At 33.4% G+C, this 25,297-nt stretch overlaps 1 protein-coding gene across 2 annotated transcripts in view; it reads left to right on the plus strand.

Annotated features, from left to right (window-relative positions):
• The first annotated feature begins 8,883 nt into the window (after window positions 1-8,883).
• LOC129956480 (uncharacterized) overlaps window positions 8,884-25,297 on the plus strand; it is a 161,070-nt gene continuing 144,656 nt past the window's right edge. For both annotated transcript variants that reach the window (XM_056068382.1, XM_056068383.1), the window contains exon 1: window positions 8,884-9,173. In XM_056068382.1, coding sequence (XP_055924357.1) covers window positions 9,100-9,173 — 74 coding nt within the window. In that variant the 5' untranslated portion in view covers window positions 8,884-9,099. The remainder of the gene's footprint in view (window positions 9,174-25,297) is intronic.

A 25,297-nucleotide genomic window follows, 5' to 3' on the forward strand; every position in this document is an offset into this window, starting at 1 on the left:
ATATAAATATTTTAATTCTGCTGCTTCTTTTTCAATAAATTTGTACTTTTTAATGTAAAACAAACTCTATTTCTTACCAGCCGCCTTTGGTGACCAGCTTGTTTGCCAAGTTTGTTGATTTGTTGATTTTTTTTAGGTTATTAAACGATTAATAAGAAAAGCTTTTTTTTTAAAAAAAAATTCTGTTTATTTGATACGATTCAAAAATAGGACTTTAACTGAAGGATTCTGCAACAAAATATTGTACGCACAAATTAAAAGTGTATACATTATAAAATATACGCGGAAGTAAAAATCCTATTTTGGAATAAATGATAAAAAAAAAGGAATTTTTACGACGAATAATAATACAAACATATTTATTTTTGCCTTACATTTAGGGCAGAAATTATTGCTCAGAAATAAAAGAAAAATCATGATAACCAAGAGGTGCATATGCATATGCAGACCAACCTCGTCAAGACCAAGGCAATATCATTGTTCTTCAGTTCAAATCAATTTTCGGAAAAAAATTAAATGTTACTCACATATTTATCTTTTAACTAATTTTTTTTATGAAAGCTGTATAAATCCTTTTCCATCTTTTAACATGGAAAAAACTTAGTTTTATTTGTTATTTAATTTTATGGAACTATATTCATATTACATGTCCTGGTGCAGCACGGCAGATTCTTGTTCTTGCACCATAAAATTTTAAAATCCATCAAATCCATTACAGTAGAACAAAGTCATTTATAGGCATAAGAAATGACAAATCCCATAGTTTTTAATCAGCCAAAAAAGGCCCATTTCTGATTAATTTTTTTTAATTTTTTATTTTCACTGTTGTTCGTACCAATCTTAATTTTTGTTATCATGTGAGAACATCATATTGTTTTGGTTTGGAGTTTTTGAAGCCTCAAAATGCATGGGCAAAAAATTGGCTATTTATTGCGTTTGAGGCACCAATTTTTCGCTTTTAGGGTTATTTTTTTAATTTTCATTTATGCTGTGTCCCAAGAGATCATCGAATTTAGCACTCTGTCTACCGCAGTCCGAGGAACAGTCTGGAGTATCTACAACAAGGCCCTACTACTCACTCCCTTGAAATGTGAAGTGATGTATCCCTGAAGATTAGCTATTTTTGATCCTTCATGCACAATGATTACACGTTTGATTGTGAAGCTGCAGTGTGTTTACAATGAATGTAACCCGGCCAGCCTACTTAGACCTATGAAGCCTCAAGTCATTAAAAACTTGGTGTATGCGTTATATGAGCCACTTGGGGGGGACCTGCAAAAAATAAACTTTTAAATTTATGGTATTTTTTATGCAATGTAGAAATATTGTTACACAAATTAGGAAGTTAACAAAATGCCAGTAGCCAGTGGAGTAAAATCATTCTCCTTTATAACTTTAGAGATTAAAAAGACGAGCTTCACTGGTCAAAATGTTTGATCAAAACCGTAGTAATGGTTTAAATACATTGCGAGAATATCGGCTCTTGAAAAGCTTGCGAAAAGGGCATAAGTCGAAGACTTGATTCAAAATTATCATAGCTGAATTTGAAGAGACCGGGATGTCGGATGTGGCACCAGAAAGAGGACGGAGACGAATTTCAAATGAGAATATGGAAGAAGTCTCTATTAAGCGTTCAGTTCTCAATATTTTTCAATATTGTTCGACAAATGTCACGTGTTTTGTCTGTTCCTGGTTATACGTTACAAAAAGCTCTGAGATCTTTTTTGAAGCGGTAGCCATACAAGGCCTGCGTGGTACAAAAGCTGCATCTTCAAGACCTGGAATAATGCATTAATTTTGCTTACTGATATCTGGCCAGAATAGCCTTGAAACCAAAATGTTTGATGAAACCAGATGAGGCATACTTTACTTTAGATTGAACAGCGAATACTCAGAACTGCCGCATATGGGGGGGAGGAGGGTATAGCATATCCTTATGTTTTGTATTAAAAGTTTCTGAACTCTGATTGCATTACTGTAATATTAAGTGCTTACATGCCTTTTGATCATTTTTTCACTTTAAAAGGGCATTTATTGAGAAAAATTGTCCAGTTCAATCATCCCTCGTCAGCTGACCGCGGTTCAAAATGACGAAGCCCGTCACAAAATAGCCCTAGTATCGCTTTAAAACGGTTCGTTAACATAACTACACCAAAATCGGGTTTAACGATCTAGCAATTTCTGAATTGTACTCGTCTACTGAAAGACAAGATAGCAGTGGGACGCATTTGGTGATTATTAGTTGAAAGTGCGAGGAAAAAGCATTTGCTGATATTTAGGCTTTCAAACATTTCGTGTGCCTTTTATGCTTTCAGTCCCGCAAACATCATTTAGCAACAGCGGAGTTGCTTTTGATAATCAACCCCTGGGTGGCAGCATAACCTGGATACAAAATGTACAAATGATTAATCTGAAATGCAAAAATTATTTTAACATGAAGTATTTCTGAATTTTTTACCAGTATTTCCTCTAACAATAAATTGCTTAAGGCCGGCGTCCTGGCATAGGGGTAGCGCGTCTTTCCCGTGATCTGGATGTCCTGGGTTCGGGAATGGTTGCTCTTCATGTGTTCTATCTGTGAGATGTGTGTATGTGCCCACCTGTAAAAAGGGGATGTGCAAGCGAATGTGATGCGTGAGTAGCGAAATCGTAATCTTGGCCCCAGTTGGCGCTACTAAAAACAAGAGACTCTCCATATCGGCTTAAAATCTTTGAATTCGAAATCAGCTGAGGCTTAGCCATGGCAAGTGCCATAAAAAACAACAACATCATTAAGTTAAGCTGGAGAGGCTTAAACAATGATTTGTAGGAATCAAAGTGCATATTTCATCGATTTGAAGATCATCATGTGGCATCATTTGTAGGATGTTTTCCCAGTTGAAACCATTCACAGCTTAGAGAGGGACTAAAACGATCTTTTGTATAGCTTGACGTAAAATATTTTAGAAAATTAGCTCCTTATTATTAAGGGATTTGTAGATTGGTGCATTGAAGTTCATATTTCAGTTTCCCTTTAGTCAGGTTTTGTATGAATTTCAAGTTACATTCAACGAAGACGACCGAATTGGTTGGCATTTAATCTGTTGGTTGGCGCTTAATGGATTGGAGCAATCCGCTTTTGAAAGAATCTTTTGTGTTTCTTATGGAAATGTATTTCTGTTTTCCATTGTCAAGAGAGCCTCATTTGATGAAAGGAGCCAAAGCAAAACAGTTCACTGAACCTTCGCCAAGACACCTCCAGAAGACGTCTTGGCTCTCGTTATTTACCGAATTAAAATAGAAGTTTCCATCGTAAAATGTAAGAAAGCGCACATACGCCAGCCTTATTGTTATAAAATGAATCTAATATATATATCACAGCAATTTTATTGCTTTTGGGTTGGATATCCGAAATGGACTTCGCCCTGATTTCAGACCGAACATGGAAGAAAAAGGAAGTTAAGTATAGAATTTTTCCCCATGCTCAAATTAAAGATTATTGCAAATAATGTAATTACTAACATGTTATTCATAACACAAACATGCTAATTATAACATGCATTACTGTATAACTCGCATCTATATTTACAAAGACTAAATATCAAAATTTCAAGAATGAAGGTGTTTCATAGTTTGAATGTAATTGACTGAATGTAGCTGCTTGTTCAAGTTTATTTCTAGACATCTAAATATCATCTGCAAAAAATAAGAAAAAAGAAAAAAACCCAAAAAAACTTGATATTCTGGTTAAAACAAACAAAAGAAACTAATTCAATATATGTAACTAAAAAGAGAAAAGGTTAAAATGAACAGCTTTTAATATCAATCATTGAGTTCAACGAATTTAATGCCAAATAACTTGTTTCTTAATAACTTATTAAAATTTGGTAAGTGTGTTCATTTTAATACCCCCCCCATCAAATAATAATTCTTTTTCTGTTGAATAACATATATTATCCATGTGATTTTTGTACCAAAATTATAAAAACATTTCAATTTTTTTCGCAGTATAACTTTTGATGGAAGTTAAATTACGAAATGCATTTCTTATCATTCTTATCCGTTGAAAATAAATCTGAAGGTTAATATGTTTCAAAGTTTCTTATTTGTGTGTTTTCAGAAATATCATCCTTGGAAACTTAATCATACATTCCTTGTTTATCACAGGAATTTTTTTTTAAAAAGATTTTATAAATATTTTCTTGCATTCAAAACTATTAAATGAATACGAAAATAAATTCATGGCAAACGTCAAAATTAAAATTATTATTTCCTTTTTTAAAATTATTTTCCCTTATTTTTTGTTACAAATTATGTTCAATTCTATTAAAAAATTTGTTGAACGTATATAAAAAATGTATTTTTGATAAAACTTTTTAAATCCTACAAAAATGAAAATTAATAAAGATTTAATATTTATGAAATTAATAAATGAGATTAATAAAATCAATTAATATTTATTTTTAATTTCAAGGAACTGCATTTGTGTGTCTCAACATTTCAAAAGACGCATAAAAGCTATCTTCAAAAAGTCAATAAAAAAAAAGCTGTCAATATCTTGTGTGAATCAAAAGGTGTGATGGTTTAAAAAATGTGGAAACGTAATAAAACGAAAATACGCAGAAATGTTTTCAAAATCTTGCCATTCTCTCGGCATAAGGTCGTAGGGTGCCTGTGTCCAACTGGGTGGCGGAGCACTCCCTTTTCTTTGTGAACGGAGTGGCTCCAATATTTCTTGTGAAAGAAGTTTTTTTTTCTTCTTCTTCTTTTTAAATTTCTTCATTTTATGATAGTAATGAACATTAGGTTTGTGAGTCGACCCACTTAAACAAATTGAACAGCACTGATCTTTAAGAAAATTTTAAAAACATTAAATATACCCTAAAAAATATTCTGAAATTTAAACGAAGATTGATTTAAGTAGAATACAATATTCTTGTAAATCAAAATAAATACGTACATAAAAATTTCCTAGAATCATAAAAAAAAAAAAGATATAGGAGCATGAATTTTCGGGACCATTCTTCGAAAAACTTGAGGTAGCCATATCTTTCCCGATTAATTGCAATTTTCTAATCTATAATATTGCTAATAAAATTGCAATTTATTCAGAACCTACGGTGTTATTATACAATTTTTAAAATTTTTAATAATTTTAATATTTTAAACATTTTTTGAATGTCACTGCACTTGAAATTATTTATTGATCTGCTTTCTTTCTTTCTTTTTTTTTTTTGCGTTTCCATTCATTATTATTTCTCCCTATTTTTGGTTGATTCCTTCCGTTTTTTTTTTTTTTAACTTTCTTCCCATCTTTTTTCTAATTAAGAGGAAAAAAAATTTTTGGAAACAAATCAGCAAAGCAAAAAACCGCCGGCTTCGGACTGCAATATAGAATATGAGGACCTATTGGTTTCTAGTCAAGAGACGGCCGCCTCTAACGCCTGTGTGGAAAACCGCCACTGCAAGTAGAGGGCGTGGACTTCAGAAAGTGTCAGTGACTAGACAATCTAACACATGTTTTCTTGCTTCTCGCCCATTTTCCAAAATGGTGGGAAAAAATGAGTAAGTCTTTTACTCTTTATAAAAGGAAACACAGACAAATATTTCAGCTATTTTCGAGTCATATTTATGAATCAGAAATAATTTCAATGAGAAATGGAACTGGCTGAGCCAGAATCATGTTCGTTAATTACAAACTGCCGATGAGGACTGCTGATATATTTTGTTGAATGATTTTTTTTAGTTATTCATCTTATTTAACATTTAATTATTAAATTTCCTGTTTATTACTCAATTTGTTAGAGGATTGTAAGGATAAAATTTTCCTGGTGAAATGGAATCGCCTGAACAAAAAGTTTCAGAAACTCTATTCTGTGATAAAGAAATGACGACTGTTAGGAAAGTGACATACAGTTTAGCTTTGGATATATAACTTCAAAAGCCTTCACAGTTTTGACAGTCAATATATTTGCATTTAATTTTCACGTTTTACCATTTTAATTTATCGCCAAGCATTCAGCTACTTTTTTCCAAAATTTGTTGCATGAGAAAATGGTTTTTTTTTTCATGTTATAGATGTGTAATTTTCCGTATTATGTAATAACATTTCATAAAAGCTTTTACTTATCAAATCTTATCTTCGCTCTTAACTTTTTTAATAGCAAATTTAGTTCTCAATATCCTCTATGAAGATACTTTTTCTACCATTGTCTGAAATGTGCAAAAGTCTTCGGAATCTTCGCTCTTAACTTTTTTAATAGCAAATTTAGTTCTCAATATCCTCTATGAAGATACTTTTTCTACCATTGTCTAAAATGGGCAAAAGTCTCGGATTTAGATATTCAATTTTCAGATTCCTTGTCCCAGATTCGAAACAGCATTGATTTATTCCAATTTTTGCTCAGGTGCTACGGATTATATTTTATTTTATTTATAAATAAATTGTTTATTTTTTTAAAAACGACGAATTTCATTCAATTCTTAAAAATTAATATCTGATAAATTTTAGTTTTAGTCTTTCAGTATGCATGGAATATCGGCACCTTGGTTGGGTGAACACGATTCATATTCTCATTTTTTTTAATATCAAGTTCCTTGAGTTGGTCGTAGCTATAATTAATATAAATGATTGCTGATGGCAGTTCCATTTATTCTCGGGACTTCAGTCGAGACCATGAGTCGAGAAAGAAAAGTAGACAGGAGGAGAAAGGAAAGATAAATGGACACTCGTGTAGTCTGACTTGGTTTCTTTTTAAGTGAGGGCATCCAAAGTATAATATCTTGATCTTGACCGATCAAATAAATATCGTAACAAAACAATCCTTTTATTTACAGCTTTATATATGCACACAAAAACAACTTGTTCTCATTTAGGTTAACATTATTTACAAACATCAAATAGCTATGTTTAATCATGAAATAATTCTTGTATGAAATAGAAGAATAATAATCACAAAAAAAAAAAAAAAACGATTAACAGACTGTTAGTTCAAAACGGCTACTCCAGAAATCCACCGATCTTTATCGGGTGTATCCTAACACAGGGAAAGAATCACACGGAACTTCTCATAAAGTCAAAAACAACTTCTTTTTATACCGACTCTATCCGAATTCGATTCGAAGCCCTTCCCTGCTTTCCTCTCTGATCTGACAAAACCAAAATATCGCATTCTATTTCCGTCAGATCTCCGCCTCCGATTTTCTCAGTGTCGAGATTGAGTCCCTATCACCCAATAGCTGCTCAGCAATGCTTCCTCAGTGGTCTCCAGTCGATCGTGAGAATGTCTGTTAAGGATCCATCTTTGTAGCTGACCTCTCCCGAACACATGTTAATTATAATCAATTCACAACTAATATCGGCTGAAGTTCACCTGGGTTTGACACTTAATGGCAACGGTTGCTGGTATTTGATCGTTTCTTGATGATTTGAGGAGTCTCTTCATAAGGGAAAAAGTTTAACATCTGGATGTTTTGATGTTCTTCTCGCTTGAAGACGTGATGGATCTCTTTGAAACGACGAGGCACACACTGTGGTCCTTTATCTGGATACAACAAATGACCAGACACAATGACTCCACTAATCAAGAGAATCCCCATCTGGCACTTAACTATGTGTGGGGAAACACGTGACATTGCATCTGGTCGGAATGCCAATTACAATGTGAGGTAAAAGAGGAAACGTTACAAGAGATATGCGGCATCCATTTCAGCCTGAAATAATAAACAACTTCCAGCACCCGATGATGGCCAATAATTTGCGACTAAAGGCACACCAGCATATTATTTTTTAAGTAATATTTGCTAAAATTATATCCAAAGGATAGAACCTTTGAATTTCTTCATAATTACCAGTCATGTTGAGAGTCAATATTTAGCTCATGAAGTCACTATCAATGATAAAGCGATTGGACATACAATAAGCCAGCCCAGGAATCCCAAATTCTGATTTTATAACCTGTTTTCCAATTTCTATTGATTTCTTAAAATTTTTCTATTCACGATTGCATGCTTATTACAAAAATACATCAGAATTCATCAATAAACGAAGAATTTTCAATCCCATCTGCCTATTAGAAAAAAGAGAAATGAACTATTCGTTAATAATAAAAATAAAAATAAAATTAAATGTAGTTTCAATGAAACATTCCAACTGAAAACGCATTTCTGAATGCTATTAACTTCATTTGTTTTATCATTCGTTGTTGCCTTCGATTTTTTTTTTCATTCGCTTCCATATGTAATAGAATTTTAAATTTAATGTTCTCGATAATATCATTTTATTTTAATATTTTTAGAACCTGATTATTAGTTAATCAACTAATTTAATTAAATATTCACTCTGTATGTGTGGCGTCATTCTGTAGAAGAATGAATTTTAAAAGACTTAACTGTTAAGAGTTGTGAATTAAACTCTGAAAAGGGGAAAATAATGAAAATAATAAATAAATAAATTACCATTGTATAGACGCCAATAAAAGTGTATTTAAAAAAAAATCGTTTTTATTTATTTATTCTTACAGTTCATTGATTCTTGTTGATACCGAAGGATCTAGCATTTAGCTGATGGTTGGGATCTCGTTTGGGGGTAAGGAACAGTAACCCAAACATTTATAAAACAAAATCTTAGCGTTCCAGAATAGTAAAAGATTATGTAATGAAATTTAAAATATGCTGAAATTGCACACCCGTTTCGTAATCTTTACCATTCCAGAGTTCTGCAATATGCACCCGCTCCCCTCGTGCAGATGAAAACCTTCAACTTGCCAATTCCGCGTGAGTCAGCGACCGTTATCTCCCGTGACAGCCTCCGCTGCAAAGACAAACAACGAATTGCAGTCAGAGAGCGAAGAAATGGCATAAAAATACTGGTGTTGAAACAAAAAAAAAAGAGTTCCCTAATATTTCCAAATCTTCCATTTTCGATACCCTTGTGGTGCAGGTGAGTGTTGGGAGTGAAATCCTTCGTGGTTTCTTTTTTCGGACACAAGAAGTTATTGTTTTGATGCGAAGGAAAACGCTTCCTTCTCCGTCGACAGCCGAACTGCGAGCCAAGTTTCGGGGCGCCTCTCTCTTCCGAGCACACATTCTCGAGTGTGAAGTCTTACCTTGACAGAGAGGATGGATTCGGATTCGAAACCAGAAGTGGATTATCCGACGGTGGTTCCTATATGCGCACCTGCAGACGAAAAGTTGTGAGTATTTTTTACTCTGTTTCGTAGCAGTGCTGAAAAAGAGCCGCTCAATCAGTTATTTGCTTTCGTAAACGACTTTTTGGTTCTGGTAAACAGAGCCGGAAGCATCCACAGGGACATTTTTTCGTATTTTGAATGGATTTTTATTAGTAATCTTGATGTGTGATAATTTTGTAAGTATGATGTGTAACTATCCGCTCGCGCCTCCTTTCGCATAGCAGTTCCAACAACAATGTTTTAAATGTGATGTATATCTGTACGCATCCGTCTCCATTTGCATAGTAGTTTCAACAATAGAATTGTAAAAGCAATGAAACAGTGGAGACCCTCAGTCAACTCTATCTCCAGAAACTCCATTCTATAACAGAGCTAAAAATTTGACGTACTTTTTTCATTTGGAACATTTCAGCTTTCATGAACATCGTTGTGCACGGCTTGTTAAACTTTTGCTAACTGCGCAGGGGTACAACGAGAATAAGTGATGACTGAGTTATATTATTTCGTTTTCGATTTCTCGTCATTTCTTTAAAAAATGTGAGATAAACGCACTCGGATGTTGCCCTCGCTGCATTCCGGGCATTTTTTATTCTCTTGCTATCCCTCTCCCCCCACACCGATACGCGACTGTTTTCGAAACCCTTTGATGATTCGAAAAATTTTCCTTAATTCCTTTACCCATTCGCGCGGCATTTTTTTTATAATATACTATAGACAAGGCGTGGTGAAGAGTCTTATGACGATGTAGTGAAGAAGTATTAAAAAAATTACTTGAAACCTGATTATAAGAGTGTGTATAGATAGAGTGATATAATGTATATAAAAAGTTTAAAATATAAAAGAATGAGTTGCTTCATTTTGATATATTTCTGCAGAAACACGATTTCGTTGCTGTTGTAACTTATGGTACTTGACATACATGAGCTCGCTCACTGAGTCAGCGATTTTAAGCTGAGTTTATGCAGTAACTTCTGATGGACCCTGAGCCCCCGAAGGCAGAAGTCTGACTTCTAGCTCATATGAATATGACACTCACACACTCGCGTGCACAACCCTCTTTTACAGGGGGCGGGGAGGATCTTTCACACAGCTCACAAATAGAACACAGGATAAAGAGCAACCATGTCCGAGCCAGGACTCGATCCCGGAACTCCTAAATGAAAGGGGAAACGCGCTACCCCTAGGCCAGGACACTGGCGCGCAAATCTAGTCATTAGAATTCTTTTCACCTGTTGATGTAGCAGTTACATTTGTCATATCATCGCCAGAATCTTCGCAAGATAAACGTCTGGCAAGTTTTTACGTCCTTGCAAAACACTAAAATCACGGCTGCCACTATCATTATAATCTTCTAAATTTCGCTTATTCATACTGGGCATAAAATAAATTATTTTGTAGTTATATAAAAAGATAAAAATGCATAAAATCAATCGCTACACACACAGCGCGTGTGACATAAGCTGATTTGCTCTCAAAGAATCGAGACACGTGCATGAGTCTGATTCGATAGTACGCATTTTGGCTTCAATAATACACCACGAGTGTAGTTCGTTATTTTGCACGAATGGGATATTCATCTTATATATTTGTCTTCGGTCGCAACATATACTGATCTGATATATTTCACTTCGGTAGCTCGTTCGGTCATATTTTTTTCTTCGGCTACAGATATTCATCAGCTAAATTGAAGCATGAATTTTTTCATTTAATAAATTTTTTATCATATTTTTAAGGAATGTTTTTAAAATGGCTCAAAAGACGATGTTAGCAATGTTTTGTGATTCCATTGGGGTCGGGGCCCTCAGTTTTAGAAATATTTGCTTAACATCACATTACAAATTTCATACTGACTTTTAACAGATTAAGGTATCCAACTATTTAAATAAGATGATTTTACCAGAAAACTTTGAAATTTTTAAGTCCGTAGATTCTAAAACAGACTTTGTTTTTAACATATGTGAGATAGAACTGTAGATACAGTAATTTAAATTCTCCAAATAAAATGTGATATGTTTATATAAACTCTCTACCTACTCAGCCGTAGTTTGCATTTTTTTGACGTTTCTGTTAAGAAAGCGTGAAAACTACATTTCCAGCACATTTGGATGAACTAACTTACTATATCTAAAGGCATTTTCTGAGAAATGAATATTTCACTGTGATGGATTCAGAGAAAACATGATATCTCAAAATCAATTCAATAACATTTTATGAAATTTGGTATGCATGTATCCATAGGGTGTGATAGACCTCGGATTTTGAGGTAGCTTCATTTGGATATGTTTTACAAACAATTTAAGTTCAAAAATAGATAAATTTTGACAAAAAAAAAATCTTTAACAACAACTTCCAATGCTCATAAATTTTTTATTTTATTAAAATATTTTTTATATTGTGATCTGTTACGTTTTATGCAGTTTGAGCTATATATAGGTTAAATAAAAATTAAATATTTCCATTTTTTTTAACTTGCTCTGTTTTTCCTAAATAATGAAATTAACAATTTTTTTCAAAAACTAACGATCGTGAGTGTATTTTTTTCTTCTAATAGTGACCTTTGAAGTCCGTTTTAGCTATTTGAAACAATAAAAAATGTATCTGCATCATTTAAAAAAAAAATCGCCTCCGAACCTAATCGGATACCTTATGCAATCATTTAGGCTTCGCGCAGAACTGTTTTTTAATATTATAGGACTCTAACATTTATCAACTTATCTTGGCATTAGTTTCCTTTTCATTTGTTGGGTATAGCTATACTCTTATCTTATCTTTTTAACTTCTTAAGTAATTTTTCAGCTTGTCTAGCATATTTCCAAACTTTTTTTCTCCTTACTTTTCAAAATCGAGTTAAAAGAGTAATTTTGTTCTATTATCAGTGAATGGCATCCAAAGTGAGCTCTGCCCCTCCACCGGCTCGTACACCTGCGCAAAACGGTGAGTATTGTGTTTCACTCTTCATGGTGCAAAAAAACCACGCATTGCAGACATTTTGCTTTTGGCGAATCGGATCCAACATTCACATATTGATAATTTTTTGCGTTACATTCATAAATTTAATGCGTGCGCCATTCGCATGCACACCGATATCAGACTTATTGACGACAAACGGCGCATGAAATTTGGAAAGAATATGCAATTTTGGTGGTAAAATTCCGAACCAAATATCATTCGTTCTAGCTCGTTGTGTTTTTCGGCTCCATTCACAAGCCGACAGAAGCAATTCGTGCCATGGATTTTCCAGATTCAAGGAGATCTGATATGTGGAGATGCTTCAGCTTCTAAAGATGAAATTATTTGAAAATTAGATTGTGTGTGTGTGTGTGTGTGTGAAAACTTAGAATATGAGAAAGGGAAAAAAAATCAAAAACAACTGAAACACAATGAAATGAGCTCAAGGTTCTACCAGAGAGTAACTGATGATTCCATAAATGAACTTTCCGGATGTTCTCTCCCAGACCTTCTTTTTGAAGAATGTTTAGTTGCAAAACGGCACTGTGTCTTTTAAAGTGACGTGAGAACAAACCCAACTTCTGAAGGTTTATGCAAAAATATTTTCCTCTTTGCACATAAATTAAAAATTTGTTATATTAGATATACATATTATTTTTACACTCAAAAGCAATCTTTAACATAAGATTTAAAATTTAGACAAACACTTTTCTTATTATATTTCTTTAAGAAGTGTTTCATATTTAGTATCATAATGCTTTCTAGTTTTCAATTGCAAAATATAAAATGTTTTTAATCATATCAAATGAATCAAAATTTCCCCATTTATTATCAAATTTTTAAATTTTTAAGCCAAATCTAACAATAAAGTTTTAATCGAATGGCAGAAAATAATTAGAATAATGAATTATAATAATAGATACAGGGTGGTTATAATTAAAGTGACCCTATTCAGTCCCCTCTGAAATTAGTTCTGCGTATCGGATTTTGATTAAAGTTGGTATATACGTAGGTATATACAGCTATGGGGAAAAAACTTCTGCAATAAAAATAAGAAGTTCAAATCTTGATCGCCAGGGGGATTATGGTGCCTAAAGAAGGACAAAAAATATGTAGAATCATTAAATTTATTCAATTACAGAATGTACTCAGCGTGTGTGCCATTGACATTAATTACGTGTTGAAAGCGCATCATAGTGTTTTCAACGATAGCGCGAAGAAACCCTCAAAAGATTGCAGCAATACGCGAGTAATGCTGGCTTTCAACTCAGGGAAAGTCTGAATTCCTCCTCCAAAAACGCGGTCTTTTAGGAATCCTCACGACCAGAAATCACAAGGATTTAAGTCGAACGAACAAGGAAATTAGGCATCTGGAAAAGTTCTGTATATTGCACAATTTTCGCCAAAGTTAGCACAAAACAGCTCTTTGACTTGATGCCCAATGTGGGGAGTCGCTCCATCTTGCATGAAGACATCAGTCTGCAAACATTGCTATTCCTATAAAGTAGGAATAGCTTGCTGTCGAAGGAGTTCACTGTACCGTGCACTAGTGACAGAGCAAATTTTAACACCTTGAGGAGTGAGTGTTTCAAAGAAAAACGGTCCGAGGATAAAATTAGCAGTAAATCCACACCATGCAATCACATAATCAGTTGTTGTTGGTGCAGATCATTAGGAGATGAAGTACCCCATGTGCAGGATTTTGATTATACACCGTTCCATCTTAAAAAAAGTACACCTCATCTGACTATAGAATTTCCCAAGGCCACGCTTCATCAACTTCCATTCTCGCCAAAAATTGGCAAGCAAATTTATAGCGTGTTTGATGGTAACATTTGTACCATGTGGATCTTATACGAATACCATTTTAAAATGGATTGCAGAATTTTTCGTATTGACAACCACGGATTCGCCAACTCGCGTGACACCAATCGAGCATTTGCTGAAGAATAGCTGAAACTTGGAGGCTCTTTTAATCATAGCAATGCGCCTTCTTCGACAGTTTCATTCACAGCCAGTTTCCGTTGTCTCCCTGGCAGCATACTCAAGTCTCCAGTCTTTTTAAATTTCATAATCATCTTCATCAAGCCATTCTTAAACATGGGCCCTTTTCGCAATCCCTTTGAACGATGGTATTCAAGCAGTGCAGATAAGATGTTACCACCGTTTCGGTAACCTAGTTTTACCAATAAAGCTCGATCTTTATTCTGTAAAGGCATCTTTATTCTGTAGGGTAACAATAACAAAGGCATGATGATTTTCAGGATCTGACTTCAAGTCTCTTTATGGATTTCTCTAATTTGTATAAAGATTGTTTTAAAAGTCCCTCCGGTGGTCAAAATTCGAACTATTTTTTATTGCAGAAATCTTTTCCCCATGGTCCTTATAACGTGTATATCAGGATTCAACAAAATCCGATGGGTAGAACGGGTTCTAGAGTGTCTGAATAGGGTCACTTTAACCCTTATGTTCATTTTGTATAGTATACCATACATACAACTTTATAAAAATATAGTACCACTATAAAATAAATATATATATATATATAAAATATAAAAAATATATAAAATATAAAATAAGCTACCTATATACATTTTTTTTACTTTTCTTCAAAAAAGCAATCTTACCACGATAAGGGTTAATTATAATCACACTGCATTTTAATTTTTTTAATTAAGAATTATTAGTTAAATGTATTAAAGTAGCATTCTCAATTATTCTTTAATATGAAATATTTTAAAGTTTTTTTCTTTGTATTAAGTATAAAAGTACTTGCCAAATTGAACAGATCCATTCCACACGTCTTATTTTTTTATGCTGCAGTTAGCATACTTCATTCTAATGAATCTTTATAGTTGATGAGTAAAAGTTGTTTCTTGGAAAACTGAACGGATTCACCTCAATACGGTTTGTTTTTCTTTTTCTGGAGCAATCAAATGCAAATAATATTTTATTAATTGACCATTTACAAAAGCATTTAACAGTATGTAACGTACAATTTCAAAACATTGAAGTTGAATTTAGTTATACTAGCATCTCGCTTTGAAGCTGTAAGAGGCTTATTTTGGGAAGCAATTTAGAACTGATGATGACATTTGAACTGACAAGCACTTCGCAATTTTCCAAACCATATCAGAGCGAGAACGACGCATTTAGTGCATTTGATTAGCCTTCCACAGAATTGGAGCGCGAAACTCCGGTCATGAAGCTGAATCTATCGCAACTCCACGTCTAATTCATAGAAACAACAACATCAGCTGCAATAAAATGGTAACAGTCAAACAATCAGCACAAGCCTTTTAAAAATTTTCGTGGATTGAATGAGGACTGAACTGGGACCACATATGGCTACTGGGATGCTTGAATACCCCATCACGAGTGAAATATGGGCATACTCCCTAGCAGTTTTAAGGAATTTCTAATTCATTGGTTGTCGATCAAATACATATCGCAATAATCACAAACGGAATACATGATTACCATGCGAAGAATACCGCTAGCTGCAAGAGACAGCCTTTTAAATATAACTTAAACGACGGCTTCATGTCATTCCACGGTGCTCACATTCATGACTTGATATGCAAATAGTGCCGTTGATGTAACCACTCCAGTGTTTTTTCCTTGCACCGGATGTGACGTCATACTTTGTTTTTCGTATTTTTTTCGAAAACTATGCGCCGTACAAGTACAGTTCTTTGGGAATCTTTTATGTACTTTCAACGAGAAATCTGGTTGTGCAGAGTTTAGGCGGTATATAGGGGACACCCTATATAATTTTGTAAATTTGAAATTTTTTAATTTGTCGCGCAGTGGGATTGGAAATTCAGCGAATAATCTTTTGTCAGAGACATGAAACCTCTAAATAAGCCGGAATGATTGGCAGAACCGGAGTCACAATCAATTTGAGGGTACAGAATTGACGAGCCAATAGAGGGCGAAAAACCTTTATTTATGAATATTTTACACACGGACAATCTATGCACAATTTCACATCGACTGTACAATATAGAGTGTTTGTGCTCCCGACCTGGCCTAAGGGCAGAACGTCTTCCCCGTGATCAAGAAGTCTCGGGTTCGAGTCCTGGTTCGGAGATGGTTGCTCTGTGCTCTATCTGTGAGATGTGTGGAAGTGCCCCCTCTGTAAAAAGGAGTTGTGCAAGTGTGTGTGTCATCCGCATACGAAGTCGGACTTCTGCCCTCGGGTTCTCGGGGGGTCTTTGCCCTCAGAAGCTACTGCACACTCGGCTTAAATCAGAGGGCTTGTAAAGTACCATGAAACAACAACAACAGAGTGTTTGTATTTGAATCCCTCCGTTATCATGAATGATTTTCCTGCATCGATGAAAAACGCCCGTTTTATTTCAGTTAAAGAATAAAAGTAATAAAATCAATTTTTTAAAAAACAATTTTTAAGTGTACTTCAAAGCAAATTTTGTTATTTTATATTTATCAACTTTTGTTTATAACACACTATTAAATATATATTATGGACTTTGATATCACCTTAAGGAATAAAGTTTTATTTGCATAAAAGGATAACTGATTAATAAAATATAAAAGCAGCACATTATCACCGGGAACAGGCACTTCATTTAGAAGCCTTAGCTCAACACGAAACGAGTGTGAAATCAATGGATAAATTCCGCCTTTACCGGTATGAAACATATCGGGTGAGAAACATACAAAAGGACATGAACCGTATAAAAGTGAATAAAAACATTTTAGGCAAATCAGGCGTTATTTCGAGAAAACGTTTGTCGCGAAAAATAGCATCTCGAGTTGAAACTCTTCCAAGAAAAAAGATTTGTTTGGTAAAATCGATACTTATGGCCGCATTTCTGAAGAAGGTTTTGGAAATGATTTTTGAATGCATCTCACAACTGGAACAAAACTGTAGACGTTAAGTTTTGTTTTTTCGAATTCGAAAATCCGATCTCTGGATTTAGATGGAAAGTGTAATAATATGTGCACTAAGCAATAATTTTTAAGACGTATTTAGCAGCATTATGTATCTAAGTAAACATATTTGACAACAGCCAATGAAGTGCTTCATTAATAAAATAGATATAGTTTCTGTTTGACGTCTTATGATGTTTATCTTACCTTTAATAACATACAATGGTTTTACGTATCGAAAGAATTGTAAGCTGAATATTATTTCGATGAAGAAGAGCTTTGAAGTGTTTTTGTCAACATGCCTGATGAAAATAATTGTTTTCGCTCGCTTTCCTCGTGAATTAGAGGTCTCAGAAGCAAATATGACCGTTACATAGAGACTCTGGTGCAGTTAGCGAATAAACCTGCGGTAGCTCAAGCATCAGCAACTATGGGTCTGACAGCTATAATGATTTTCTAAAACGAAGACCTATCTATTTTCTATTTGGACGACCTCTGGACTATCCGATGCTGAGACAAGGAATATGGAAGGAATTAAAGAAAGGTTTAATATAATTTTTCTTGAAGCCGAACGAAACTGATGCAATTTATTTGTTTTTCAGCTGTTTGCAAAGTAATCCTGAACCGTTTGACTCGGGTATGATTAAGTTAAAAACCAAATTAGTTTAATGTTCTTTCTAAACTAATAGTTTATTATATGATCAAACTGTGCGAGGAATAGGTTTTGATAAAGTGTGAGAACTGAAACAGAACTAACACAGATCACAGAAATAGATACATGCATGCTAGGCAAGTGAACGTGTATTAAGTTTGTTAATATTAATGCAAGGAAGTGAAAAGGTTGAAAGGAAAGTTTTATTTTAAAAAGTTCGGCACTGAGCATTTAAAAATATGACTAATTTAAAGAAAAAAAATTCTGAAAGCATTAAAAAAACTAGTTTATGTAAATACCATGATTTTCGTAACTGTCCTGCTCTCAATGTTTGTCAGAACTGTAAACAGAAGAGTTAACTATGCACGCCAATATAATTTAAATTTTATAAATTTAAATCTTTACTTATAATAAAGCTCAATGTGTGTGTATGTGTTTGCAGTCTACAAGCCCTACCGTTCGACCTACAGCTACCAAATATGGAAAATGTATACCTTGGAGACCGGGAATGTTCACCTCGGAACGAGTTTTTAAAATGTTTAATGAATTAAAAATTTAGCTAAATTTCGGTGTTTTTCCGCAATAACTTCCTTAAATACTACAGTACAAAATTGGTTTTTACATCACATGGAAATTTAAAAAATAATCTTTTCAATGATATTAATGTTTTAATCTATAAATAAATTTTCTATTTTAATGAATTTTTAAAAATAATTTAATCGTATTTTTCAACAATTTATTTCGCGCACAATAAAAATAAAATTTAAACTGCATGATCACGTTACGCATCAATGGGGAAAACAATTAGTTTTTATCAGCGTGTTGCCATCATACTGAATAATTTTTAAAAATTTCACAAAATAATTGAACTATTATTGAATAATAATAGTTAATTATAATTAAATTCACTATTATGAAAATGAAACATATTAAATACTAGCCGCCTTTGGCAACCAACTGGTTCGCCAGGAGTAATGCTGTTTAACATATTCAGTTAAATATTTAAGTACCTTGATCTCTTAATAGCTTCTTCAGCAAAATATTTTTAAGCTTCCAGTTTCTATAGTCACATAACTCATATTATTATAAAGGACTTACGATAATTTGCTCGTTGTACTTATACTCCTCTTATTTTCTATCAGCTCCCATAAGATTTAAATTTCAACTTGAAATGGAAGAGAAGAATCGAGGCTTCAATAAATACGGAAAGCTTTTCTACAGTCATATTTTTTAAAGATATGACTGTAGAAAATCGAATCCTCCAGCATTGCAACATTACGAGTGCCATAGGAAATTTCTTTATAATTTATGTAATTTTTCAGAAAAATATTCGATAAAAAAATTTCTAATGGATCATAAAAATTCAGTTTTACCTTCAAGGGGATTTAAATCAGATAAATAAAATTTTATTTTATTTCAATTAATAAATGTACTTCCGAAAACAATTACGAAGCCTGGATCTTAAACAGTCCTTTTATCTTGTAAATCATATTCGGTAAAATAATCTTGATAATCTGATGTTTCAATCCTCTGCGATCAAGCCTGCCCGAATTATATAGCTTTGAATATCATTATTTTAGGATAAAAAACATTATTATTTTAGATAATCAGTCTCTTGGAATGTCCCAGCACTGATCCATTAGTCCAGAGCGTAGTTATCCCTTTGGAGTTACGTGATCTTCCTTCCAAAGTTGGCGTCATGTGAACGCTGCTTTAGAGACGTGAGAATACTATAAACTATTATGGTTATTTACTCATTATTTCAAATGCATTTTTATTTATTGTTTTGTTACTTCAAAGGTTTTATTGATTTATTTTTTTAAAAAAGGAGGAGGCATAGTAATATTTATAACGATCAGTGAGCATTGCCAGATATTTAACAACATTGTGCATCTAGGTGAGCGTATCCGACAAGATCCATTCAAATGCGTCATTGATAGTTTCTATTCTTGTCCGACGTCTCACCGTACTTGTATTGCTTTTAATACATTATTACGGAATGTAGATCCGAAATCTGCATAAGCTGCGCTTCCGAATTCAGACTACCAATGGACGCTTTAAGAGGTAAGGTAGCAACAAATTTTTTCTTATTTTGCCAATCTTAACAATATCATTAATTGTTCGTAAATAATTAAATTAATATATAAATATTTGTACGAAGCGATATATTTTGCATTATTCCTTTTCGTTCCCATTTGAGGATGCAACGATAGTGAAAATGGTGACCCTTTTGATTATTAATAGCAGATAAAGCCTGTCATGCAATTGTAGATGAAGTATGCAATCCAACCAAGAAGTAAGGACGCGACAGAAGTTTTACTGAAAATTTCGCAGTTCAAACTTAATTTTTTGTGCAATCAATTGATGTTAATGTGATATATATCAGATACGTTGAAGCAATCTAATTTTTGAATCTAGGGCTCATCTGGTAGGAAAAATTTAATTCTGTATTCAAGCAGCAACACAATGCAAGGTGGCTTTTAGTTTAGTTATATCAACGCCCTGTTTAAAAGCAGCACTAAGCTTATTATGGGGTGGATCTCATCATTTTGAACCGATGTCAGATGACGAGGATGACACCTGAACTGACAACTTCTCTACAAGCCTCTACACCACACCAGCGGGAGTACATTTGGCCCGACGGATTCAGTGCGCACCAAACTCCCTTATACGACGGTTTTTCGATGAAATCGGGTCTCGAACCTACAATCTTCCGGTTTCGAGGCCGAGACCATACCACCAGGCCACCGTGGCCTTAAACGCGATGTAACATACAACCTCATGTTAATGAAGTTTAAGATATTATGATTATGAACTCCTGCATTTATGTGCAACGGAGATTCAGCACAAATGGAGTAAAGAAACGCAGTTATATCTGAAGAATTTTAACTCTTTCTGGAATGTAATAACTGGAGCAGGGAGGGTCCGACCCAACCCAAACTGAAATCATCCAATTAGATGCAAGATCTACAGACATTGAATTTTTCTTCCGTCGGTGATCGATTCAGTCGAAGCAGAATGGTGAGTTTGGACAGTTTCAAATTTCGACCCTTTGCCCAGATTTGTATTTTTTGTTAGTGAATAATTCATATTAAAAGAATTTATTCTTTTTTCAAAGCTTGCATTTAAAATTACCCTATCTACTTCTCAGTGTAATCATAAAATATGGTTACTCTTCAGCCTCTAGAGTAATTTCTATAAAATGGAAGGGTTTCAGCAGAAAGGCTAATTTCTAAACGTGGTCACTAAGTCAGGCATCGAAAAAAAATTATTTTATTGCATTCTGCAAGTTCCAGTAGGTCGAATCTGTACAGTGTTTATAACTCGGCGTGTCTACACTATAGATGTCAAATATGTGTATCAAATTTATCTAATAATCTCTTTTCGTTTTGTAGTTATCGTGTTAATATGAAATTATAATTTTTCTTTTTCGAATCCCATTTGAATTAAGAAATTTTAGCTATTTTTTTAATTTGGAATATAAAATTGTTTGAGGCTCCTCCGGCATTTGCATAGACAGCGAACCGGTTGTGATAACCTACCAAAACCTACCGTTGAATCCGTCGGGGCCAAACGCCCTCCCACTGGTGTGGTACAGAAGTTTGAAGAGTGGAGTTTGAGCTCAGGTGTCGTCCTCGTCATCTGACCGCGATTCAAAATGACGAGATCCGTCCCATCATAAACTTAGTGCTGCTTTAAAACGGAATGTTAATATAACTAAACTAAACCCTAACCAATTGTCACTTTCCATTAACTGTGTGAATGCGTGCTATGTCTATGAGCGCTAGTGTTTTGTTCTGATAGCGGATATTTGTGTGCAAACTTGTGCGCATACTTTGGGGATAATACCCTGAGAAATTCCGCGCATGTGAGTTTATGATGCAAATGGTTCAAATCTGCATCATAAACTCATCTCAAATTTTATTTTGCGAATTTATCTGTTGGAAAATGTTTTTATTATTATTATTATTACGCTTAGAATTTGATAACTATTATGTCGAATATGAATTTGTTATTCATATTTATGATACTTCGTTTTTTTATATAACTCGTTGCGTTCGAATTTATTTTATTTTAATAAATTTATTTTGCTCCCCTTCTCGAATTGAAAAGATCAGGTTTCTGGAATTTGGTCTCTTAAGTCGCAATTCCATGGAAGTTAAGTCTTCCCAACCCGCGGAGAGACAACTTTCATAATTTCTTCGCGGCCTTGGGAAGGCAAGCGAGTATAAATTGTCTCGCCTCTTCTCGAGACTCTAGAGCTGATGTCACTTCCGCGTATTCAGAGAGAAGAGATTAAGAGAATTCCTTAAGGACAGCTCCTGGCAAAATGAATTTTGGAAAAAAAAAAAAGAAAAAAAAGTGCGACGCCAATTGGAAATTTCGGATTCGGTTTCCATTTAGCACAGATAAATTGGAACATTTTCAATTTCCTTCCATTCTTTCGAAATTAAGAAAATGCCCGGAATTTTTTCTGTTAATATCTTTGACTTATAATTAAAAAAAAACTTGTTAAATTTTAAAAAAAGGGTTAGTCAAATTTTGTTTAAAAATTATCTTCTGGTACATTCCACTTTGTAATAAAGTGACACCTGGGAAAAATGAAACTTTTATGTGATTACGTTTACTTATAATTGTTTTGTGATTCTGATTTCAGAAATATATTTTCCCGCATTTACGCTCTTATGAACATTTTCCGACCAACACTTTTTGCTGATTCTCACAGATAAGAAATACATTATGGGATGAAAAGTATCGAGGCATTTTCCCCTTTTTTCTTTGAATTTCTGTTGAAAGACGAGACGGCCACGTGAGAAAATGTCTTTGAACTGAATGTGAATTCTCGTGAGCTCTTGGAGAAAAAAATCATAGCACGATGAGTTAGAATCTGATTATTGCCTTCCACATATCGCAGAAAGTAGATAATTATTGAAAATTGCTATAGAAAGGTTGGATGATCACATAAACTTCCAGACAGTGGGGTTTTTTTTTTTTTGCTCATGTGACCAAATTGCACAAAATTTATAGAATTGTGACAAAATATCATTAAACATTTTTTATCGAAATTCAAAGCAAATTCCTCAAATATTCAAAGTGATATGAGCATTTTTAGTAAATAAATTTTAACTGCACATGCGTAAAATATAGAATGTTTTTTTCCTTTCAAAATTTAAAAGTCGGATAAAAAGGACCACTTTTATAAAAGTGCCAACTGAACACCAATAAGATTCAGAAAAATATCAGTGCTGCAATGAAGTGAATGACAATTATTCTCGATGAGAAACTAAAAGACGAGAACTTCCCGCAAATTCATATTTTAAAAATAAAATCATCGAACGATCACTTTGAATTCTAAAAAAACGATATAAATGTTGGACGGCGTCTAGGGTTAAAGTGAATTATTTGGAAAAGAGAATAATAATATTCGAATTAACAAATCATTAATTTATTAAAAGACTATATAAAACATTTAAATATTTACACTATTTTCAGAAATGGAATAAGGAAAAGGCTACGTAAGGGAAGCATGTAAACAACGTCAGATGTCACTCGTGCATCGCCACCGGAAGATTCGAGAGTTACTTCTTTAGGAGCCTCCCAGACGCGTTGTTGTCATATGCGCGCGAGCCTCACCTATTGGATGCCAAAACCGGGATGTCGTCACCATGTCTTACAATCAAAAACAACTAAATACTTCCATTAATCACCACCCTTTTCCTAAACTTTTATATTTCTTCAAATATATCTGCTATTTTTACGAAAATGCATGAAACAACTGCCTGAAACCGACGCTTCATTCGAATTCATCATCTCTTTCTATGAAACTGAGGGAAACAAAAGCATCATCGGTATCTGATGTCTCATTCAAATGCCCTCATTTTCAAATTTTCACTGTAAAATAGGAGTTCAAGTATTTTTTTGTATGCAGTCAAAGTTCAGAGACGGTTTGTCTAGTCTTTCTAGAGAAATGTGAAAAAATTCGTGAATGTCTGGACATTTTTTTATCATAAAATATATGTTCTCAGTATATAATTCTCAAGTTTATGCTTATGAATTTTTTCCCATTTTCACCATGCTAGATAAGAGAGAAAGGAAAAGTCATTTTGCGTTTCACGTAGAGGTTTTCCATCTCTCAATCAAAATTGTTTGCATCCTCATAATTTTTATGAACAAAAATTATTAAGAGCGTACACAAAGAGATTGGGAAAAAATCCTTTTTGGATTACATATTCCGGTAGGAAATAATAACCCCATATTTCAGTGCATGAACACTGCAAATGGAACACAATAAATGGAAAACCGAAAAAGAAATTTGGGCATCGAAAAACAACTTCCTATTAGACACGTTCTTTTCTTTCTTTTTTTTTTAACATGGATAAAAAAAAAATAATATTACATAAATATCCCAAATGAACCGATGCATTTTAATGTAACGTATTAATATTATTATTGCAATTTTTTTAATATAACTCAGCTTTTGTAGTCCTGCACTCCCGAATGAGATCGGGTAGCTTGATGTTTCATTCTTTGTTTCGATTTAATTCCCCCTCCACAACGATCTAAAATATGCAGAATGAAATTCTAAAAATCTGCTCACTTTCGGATTAAACACACACGCTGCATGTAAATCCGCAAGAGCTCGTTTTTGAAAGGACCCTTTTGATTTTACCATTTTGTCGAGCTTCTGGTATCTGAAAAAACATTCTTTCACAAGTGAAATAGGGGAAAAGCGTGCTGCTGAGGGTAAAACTGTTACTTCAAGAATATTTTTAATTTTCAGGTTGAAAGATTTTCAATTTTTATTATTATTCGTTAAATACTATTACATAATTTTGTTTAATTCGACTTGTTTCACGTTTCTAAAGATCTTCGTTATCGATTTTTCAAACGCTTCTTAATGTGGTAGAATTTTTGAATTTTTTTTTTTTCTTGTGGATTCACGATGACTATACAATATTGAGATATCTTCAGAAACTTAATTATTATTGTATAAATGTCGAATGATTTATTTAAAATTTTGAAAGTCATGGCATCATTTGGTAGTGAATTTGGAAAAAAAAGAATTGATTTCGAGATTCCATTACATTCAAAATAATAAATAAATCAAAAATTAAAAAAATCGAAAAAAATTTGTAAAATTTTTTTTTTAACACAGTGATAAAAATGTGGTCCTAAGAATTCTTTTTATCAAATTTTTTAAGAAAAAGAAAGAAAAGTTCTAAAATATAAAAATAGTTTTTAATCAAATATTTGAAAACGAAAACAAAAATTGTTCAGTAAAGGCACGATATGATAAAAAAAAAAAAAAAAAAAATTGAATTAAGAAACTGAAAAGAATACGAAAAGAAAACTACCAAGCATTTATAAAAAATTAAAATAAATTTTGCGCGTTATTCTAATTTCAGCGTATCATATTTTTAAAATTTTTGCTTTGCTTAGTTATTTCCAACATTTTCCCACTCTAATAAAAGAATGATTTTTAAATGTTTTATTCCTTTTTCTTTTTTACTTTCTCTTATGCGAAGTAGTGTTACTAATCTCTAATGTTGCTTCCCAGCACGGTTGTCTTCATAGTAGAAAAGACCTTTTTACGATCAGCTCTATTGGATGCTGATCGAATACAAGATTA

The sequence above is a fragment of the Argiope bruennichi genome, chromosome 11 (assembly GCF_947563725.1).
Source record: "Argiope bruennichi chromosome 11, qqArgBrue1.1, whole genome shotgun sequence".
Classification (NCBI taxonomy): domain Eukaryota; kingdom Metazoa; phylum Arthropoda; class Arachnida; order Araneae; family Araneidae; genus Argiope; species Argiope bruennichi.